The 7734-nt window shown below is 37.3% G+C and overlaps 1 protein-coding gene across 1 annotated transcript; it reads left to right on the top strand.

The window, feature by feature from the left end:
- The first annotated feature begins 2020 nt into the window (after positions 1–2020).
- On the top strand, positions 2021–7423 carry mllt11 (MLLT11 transcription factor 7 cofactor). Its single transcript, XM_041808146.1, has 3 exons — positions 2021–2141; positions 3530–3705; positions 6032–7423. The coding sequence occupies exons 2-3, from the start codon at positions 3538–3540 to the stop codon at positions 6122–6124; spliced, it is 261 nt and encodes an 86-aa protein (XP_041664080.1). The 5' UTR covers positions 2021–2141; positions 3530–3537; the 3' UTR covers positions 6125–7423.
- Positions 7424–7734: the final 311 nt, after the last annotated feature.

Below are 7734 nucleotides of genomic sequence, written 5' to 3'. Positions count from 1 at the left end.
TTCATTTTTTTTCTCTTTTTCCTTCTTCCTTCTCCCCATAGTGATTTTGGGTCAAACGGCGCCTCCTGCTGACTGCGCAGACACATTACACCTGTGACGTCATAGTCTTTGTGCTCTTGCTCCAGTCACACCCAGTCAGGAGCGGTTTTAGGGTTTTAGACCCAGAAAACGACTGCTATAGGGCCTTTACCCCTTTAACCATAAACAGCTGGAGCCACTAGAATATTCCAAGGTATCTCTAAAGGCAGAGCTTCATTTAAATATGTGTGAATTTAATCTACCATGTGTTATTGTTATACAATTATATATGCTCACTTTTATTTGTGCATTATCTCTTGTTACATTTTATACCTTTGTTCAGTTGCATCCCATTCTACCACACAATAATCCCCCTGTCCGTTGAGTCACTCTTGACATTTTATTGTCATTTTTGTACCTTTTCATTCTGTTGGTGAAAGGTCTGGAAGTGTTCCTGAGCCCATGCAGTGATTTCTAGTACAGAACCATGCCTGTCTTTAATGCAGTGGCCCCCAAGGACCCAAAGATCACGAGCATCCAACAGTGACCTTTGACCTAGTCCCTTGTGCACAGAGATTTCTCCAGATTCTCTGAATCTTATGAAGATATTATTGGCTGTAGATGGTGGGAAATTAAAAGTATTTTACATTGAGGAATATTTTTTTCTGTAATTGTTCCACAATGTTTAAACTGTTTATTTCAAATTAGTTAATTAGTTAGTTAATTAGTTTCAAAATGCTCCTCCAGCTGTTTTTTATTAGTACCACTTACTTTTCTAGCCTTTTGTTGCCCTGTCCCTATTTTTTTGAGATGTGTTGCTGACATCAAATTCAAATGAGCTAATGTTTTTCATGAAATGGAAAAATGTCTCAATTTCAGCATCTAATATGTTGTTTCCTTTTTTTATATATTGAATAAAATATGAGTTTTTTGAGATTTGACATTCATCACATTCTGTTTTGATTTATTTGTTTACTGAAGGAAAAAATAAACTCAGAAGGAGAAAACTTTACTACACACTTTAACAATCAGCTGCCCTCCTGCTGCTCTGTTGAACAGGTATATTACAGCATTAGCACACATTTTACACCCAGAGCCGATCTCAAATGTCTTTTTCTCGTTATTTTTGTTGATTCTTGTGGGGGTTGATAAAGTTCCTGTGAAACAGCGCCTTCCTTTGCGCATTATTCGTATATTTCATAATCATTCATGCTTGTTTTATTTATTCGCTAAAGGCTTTAACAGAACTTTCATTAAAGATAGCTGAGCTTAAAATAAAACCAGTGTCAGATATTAGAAACACAGTTAAATCTATTTAAATCAGTATTTTTTTATGCCCACATAATAATTCTATTTTTTCCATCCTATAATTGTCAAGTCAGCTAACTCATCTAGTTTTCAGAGCGTATGTGAGTGTGCAAGAAACCCTTTCAACAGACCGGAAACGAGCATTCCTTTCATAATAAACGTGCAACTCTTTGTTATGTCCAATAATGGCAGAATAACGGATATTTCCATGAAAACTTCAGCTGCTAAATTATAGATAGAAATACGACAAAATCTGAGAAAACGTGATTTAATGTGCACCTGACGTTTAAAATAATTTAGATGTCCTTTAATAACGTTATCAAGTTTTTTTTCTAGCTGTCTAAGATTGATAAAGACGTAATGATTTTTTAAAAAAGTGTTTAAATCGTCTTTTCATGAATAGTAGAAGATTTTAAGCAGCACTTTTGCTTAACATGTGTAAATAATTTTATTTTTTTACATCTTTAAATATCTAGTTATATAAATTGATGATGCCTTATACGGTGTTATGGACAACAAAAATAAAGTAGTATTCAATATTTCGTAACCTTAGGCTACATATTTTTTGACTAATCTATTTTAGTGTTTTATTTGGACGATTAAAAAGAGAAATCGCATCGGCCTTCCGCTTTATTTTGAATTGTACTACCGGAAGTAACAGTATGTCTTCTATATGGCTTGACGCAGGCGCAGAGCTCATTTAACCTGCAGCAGCTGAGCGGTACGGACTGAACCTCCTTCTACAAAAGAGACAAACAAATAAAGAAGAAAAACAACAAGAAATATTCAATCTTTTATCACCGGAGACAAAAACGGTAAGATGTTTGGATGAAACCTGTAAATTTTGAATCAAACGACTCAATTCTGCGTGTTTTCTGTATAAAAGCCGGTCACGATGAACCTGCTAATGATTCAGACATTTAAAAACGAAGAACAACCAAACTACTCTGTTTAATGTGAACATTTAAGCGTAGTTCTTGTCGTAAATGTTGATGTTTTGTCGGGTATATTCGGTTTTAATCGACCGCATCGTCGGCTGCTGATGAGCCAACGCCTCTGATTCAGGCTGATCAATGACAGCGATCATCCCCAAACATGATCACCAGATCAATAACGGACCCAGCATGGGAGCTGAGACGGTTTTATAAAATTTTATTTAAAGACAGAAGTAAAAGATTATGTTCAAATAAGTATGACCAGCTGGCGAGAATGTGGGCCAATCAGGGCCAACGCCTCAGGATCGATAATCAGGACGATCAGAGAGAAAGGAGCCGAGAGTCAGACAGATTTAAGAATGAGGATTGGTTCAGAGCTCCGAGTCAGAGATGGCTGCAAGTTTATTTCAGTCTGCTGAGGCACCATGACCCACTTTCTAAATCTGCAGAGTCCACAATGAATGGAAATAAACCAGCGAGTAAAAATATCTGTCAATTTATATTTATGCAGAAAATTAAATCATGTTTTATTAATGAGATAAATTCAGAGGTAAACAGAGGGCATCAGAGACTAAAGGGTGTAAATAAAAATGTTTACATCTCCTATTTTAACTCAGATAGCTTCTACAATGACTCTATTTTTGTGGTTTCGAAAACTGAGAACAACTAAACATATAGAAAGAAAAGAGAAAAATAGATAAAATATAAAAACAAAAACTAAATAAAATAAAACAAAAAAAAAATCTGTGTGTTTCTCTCTCTGGTGTATTTAAAACCAGTCAAAATTGCTTTATTGGTGTTTTTTATGCCACTATATTTTCAAAATGGCTTTTCAGCCTTAGAATAAAAGCTTCCCATTTATTTTCATATGTATTATTTACAAAAAGAGACCGACGCTGACGTGTTTTTTAGTTTTGTTTAGCCTAGGTATCAGATTATCTGTGAAATGAAGCGTGGACAGAGGAGATTTATAAAGTGTAAAATGGATGTTCTTGGTTGTAAATAGGGCTGAGAATGAAGAGAGATGGACTGAGAGGAGAGTTGTGTCCATGTTCAGTGTGGAGGAATGTGTAAATAATGTATTAGAGTAAAAATGCAGGTTTGTAAACAGCTCTGACCTGTAAACAAAGTCTAAAAATAAGATCAGGTTTAAAATACTCTGCCTCAGTCTGACGGACTCATCTCTGAGCAGACTCACATCACTGAAAATAAACAAACATCTTCTCTTTATGAGGTTTTCACTGCATGTTTGTGTTTCTGATTCTCAGACTGAATCATGATGGAGAAATCTAACAGCCAGTACGACTCCTTCCTCTACTGGAGGCAGCCAATCCCAGCGCTCGACCTGTCCGAGCTGGAGGACCTGGGACTGACCGACTGCCAGCCGAGCAATAGCAGCAAAGGAAAAGACAAGTCGTCCTCACTGAGGGGTCAGGATGAGGAGGTGAGGGGACCGTGGAGGGCCCGGTCCCAACATGTGGACTATACTGATCTTAGATAAATTAGTATGAGTGTTCTAGTGAAGCAACATCATGTGAGGGTGAGTGAGGATGTCCTGAATATCAGCGCTGATGGGATTCAGCCACAGCAGTGCTGATATTCAGGACATCACAACCTCCGGTAGGACATTTAATTTATACAAAAATAAAGAAAGTAACTACAGATTATTAATTATTTTAGCCCCACTGACTCAGCTAGTCTCACTACTTCAGTTCCTGAATTTTCCCTCATGCTTTTCTCTACATTGTGCACCAAATTTCTCTGAAAGCTTCAAGTGTATGAGCTGTGGCGTGCCGGTTGACATTTCAGACACGGTGGAGCCCGTGGACCAAAAGGAGCAATAGCTAGGATTAATCTAGATCAGTGGTTCTAGTGTCAGGACCCACCACCACCTCCTTAAAGACGAATGTGACACAAACTTCTTAAAGATTCTGATCAGAATAGACAGAAGACAGTCTGGACTGGAGATGGAACAATGCAACAAAGACATATCCTTCAAAATAAAAGCACATCATTGACTTTTGCAACATTGTTTTCAGATACATTTCCCAGATTTACTAAAATGGCTTTGTGACCCACTTTTGTGTCCTGACCCACCCAAGGAAATAGACCACTAATGATCAACTGGCGGCCTGAGGGCCATATCAGGACCCCCAAAGCTTCCTATCCGGCCTCAAGAATATCACTGTAAATGTCTGTAGCTGTTAAATCCACAATTACTGTTGAAACAGTTTTAGAATGACTGAACGTTTGACCTGTTTTTACAGAAATTCACTCGTCAGCCATCATTTGTAAATATTTTAAAAATATATATATATTTTAAAGGGTTTTAGACTGGCATAAAATTAAGAAAAATTGCCAGAGTGGCAAAAATGGGTTGCACAAAGGGACAAAAATTGGCAGGAAAAGTGGTGCAAAGAAGTTAGAATGTGGAAAAAGTTGGCAGAAAATGAAAATAATGGGCAAATGGTATAAAAAAAATGGGTTTAAGTGGCAAAAATTGGGCAAAAAAAATAATGAAAATTGTTTAAAATAGATAAAAGTAGCAAAACTAGATAAAAGAGTGGCACAAAGGGGATAAACCATGCAGGAGAAGTGGTAAAAAGGTGTTGAAGAATGAGAAAATTTGGGTTAAGAAGGCAAAGAGGAGCCTTTTGCGTTATAGATAATAAGGATAGATCTCACTGTTAATGCCTAAACATTTTCTGTGTTTTGAAAGAAAATACTAATACAATAATGTATTAATGAGGACAAAATATTTTTTAAATTTTGGTTTATTTTGAAATTCCGGCCTTCAGCTGTCAAGACTAAATCTGGCTCCCGTGCAGATGTATTTGTTGTATTTCTATGTATTTTTTGGCCCCTGATCTGGACCATCATCTTTGAGGTCTTGTCTCTTGATCTTCCAGATGGTGTTTAAACACAGAGGAATAAAGTGAAGTTAGTTTTTCCTTATAGATTGTGTGTGGTCATGTGATCCCAATGACATGGGAATGTCCATTAGGAGACAGGAAGTGGAGGCAGCTGAGAGCGGAGGAAAGTTAGTACTTTACAGGTCTAAATGGACCGGTGCGATGCAGTTATCAGAAAATGTCTACATAGACTGAGGACGATCCCCGCACTTTACTTTTTTCCCCAAGATCAAGACAAAATCCTTATCCCTGCAAAATATTGTATTTTATTTGTAAAGGGCACAATAATAAACATCAACGCTGCCTTTTGATGCATCATACCAGTTATCCTAAAGCTCATTTACATATAAAATCTCAATAATGAGTTAAAGTATCGTCACTACAGTTGCTGTAAAAATCCCATGGTACGCTTAACCCTGTTTCAAGGCACACATGAACACAGCTGAAGTTATAACTAAACTAGTTTCACTTAGGGTTTATTTTGGACTTAACTTGATCATTTAAGACCTAAATGAGACAAAGCTGCTGCAACAGGCTGCATGTACATTATCATAGTTGCCTTTTTTTGTTGCTTTGATTATTTTTTTTTTTTTTATTCTTTGTCATTAAAGTGTAAAACACAGTGAAATCCTTGCAAACCAGTCTTCTGTCTGTCATCACAGTGATCAGTGGTATCAAAGAAGTACCTAAGCTTTGTAAACATGACGGGTCTACCCAGTATAAATGCACTGTACATAGGTGTTATGGTATAAGTGACTAAAGGGTGTTTAAAGGTAAAAAGGAGTAGTTTTACAATGTTCAGAGCTTTTTACCTGCCTGAAACTTACTCCTGTTGTTTCCGTCTCTCTTCGTCTGCAGGGCGCCCTGTCCGAGTTTTCCTCCTTCAACTATTGGAGAGCTCCGATTGCTGACATCGATACTCTACTCGCTGACCTTAACCTGCTGCTGTGAGACTGAAGAGCACCTGAAATCACCTGACCTTTGACCCTGGATCAGTCCCTGCAGGTCTCCACAAACATGAGGAAAATCTGTTTGCCAAAATAAGAGTTTCGCTTTGACACTACAAGTTTTCTCTCTGATCCTGCTTCAGATTTAGTTTTCAGTCATGTTTTCATTCCCGCTGACTCCGGCTCCCTCTCCCTGTGTTTTTATAACTGTTTCTGAGAAGCTGATCATTGATGACTCTGATCATTTCCCTTTTAACCTCTAACACTTCGGATGCAGATGTTGTTTTCACTCTGACCAGGTAGGAGCAGGTTTGAGAGGAAAGTGTCGTCTGTAGGTGATGTTAGGATCAGCTTTGGTGATGAGAGGGATTAGGACATGTTAGACTGTGCATATGTGGCGTTTATATTCCACTGAGATAATTGAACTGATTGATCGTCTCATTAAAACCATGATCAGTGATCGTTTCAGTTCAGATTCATACAGGAAGTACTCAGTGCTTCCAGGGATCTGATTGGTCGACAGAAATCAGCTTCAAGAAATGACTAAACACTGACCGCTACTAAAGCTCTAATCTGGCATCAGCTGTGAGTTTAAACCATTTTAATCTAAATCTGAATCCAGAATGTGTTCACACCGGCATGATGAACCAGATTCAAACTGACAGCATCCCAGTGTGATTAAATAAGGAGACTAATCCCTTCAGAGTATGGAGAAAATGTTACAAACACTGTTTTAATCTGCTGTTGATCATTCAGTTTGTGAGAAAATGTCTCTGTACGGAAGCCTGAAAAGGACATACAGCCGTACTTTATTGTGACTCCTTTTTCTTGTGGTATCAGATCAATTTGGAGTGTTTTCTTTAGATCTCAACTTATTTCACTGGAAAACTGGCGCAGTTATCAAGAATTAGGTTGAAATCTCTCGAAATAAAACCAAAACGTTTTGATTATCAGGGGAAAACTGAGTAAAAAATTAAAGGGTGTATGTCCATTAAGGGCTTCCATATTCTTGTCGCATTGGTTCATTATTTATTTAGAAGAGATTACATATTTTACGTTTCCATCTGTGCCTTTTTGTTCCTTTATCCTGAGCTGCTTCATTGACTGTCACATTGGATTCATCAATGATTTATTTATTAATGTATTTATTTATTTCTCATGCTGTGTCACTGAGCAGGCCTCAAACTGGAGCCACAGGAGGAAAAAATAAAAGTTCACCTCGTCCTGTCAGAATGTAGAGTACACCTGTTTACCTGTGCTGATATGCATCTGCCAACCAGTCAATAAAAGTTCTCAATTTTGACTATGACGGGGTTTCTTTCAAGCAACATGGCACTAAAATGAGAAGCACTTTTTCTTCATGCCTACATGGAAATATATCAACAGTGAACACACTCTTCAGTGTCAAAGGAAAACACATCTCCTGTTTAATATGGCTATTGAAGTTAAAGTAATTTGATTCAAATGTTGGGAGAATTTGCTGTTGTGATATTTTGGGGAATTTGTTTGGAATTTTTTAAAAGAATTTTAATGGAAATTTGGGGAATATTTTTGCACATTTTCCAGGGTTTGGAGACATTTCTTCTGCTTTTTTTTTATTGGCATTTTCACAGA

This window comes from Cheilinus undulatus, linkage group 16, assembly GCF_018320785.1.
Source record: "Cheilinus undulatus linkage group 16, ASM1832078v1, whole genome shotgun sequence".
NCBI classification, from domain to species: domain Eukaryota; kingdom Metazoa; phylum Chordata; class Actinopteri; order Labriformes; family Labridae; genus Cheilinus; species Cheilinus undulatus.
Note: the sequence above shows the minus strand (reverse complement) of the source record. Positions and strands in the feature narration are given on the sequence as shown.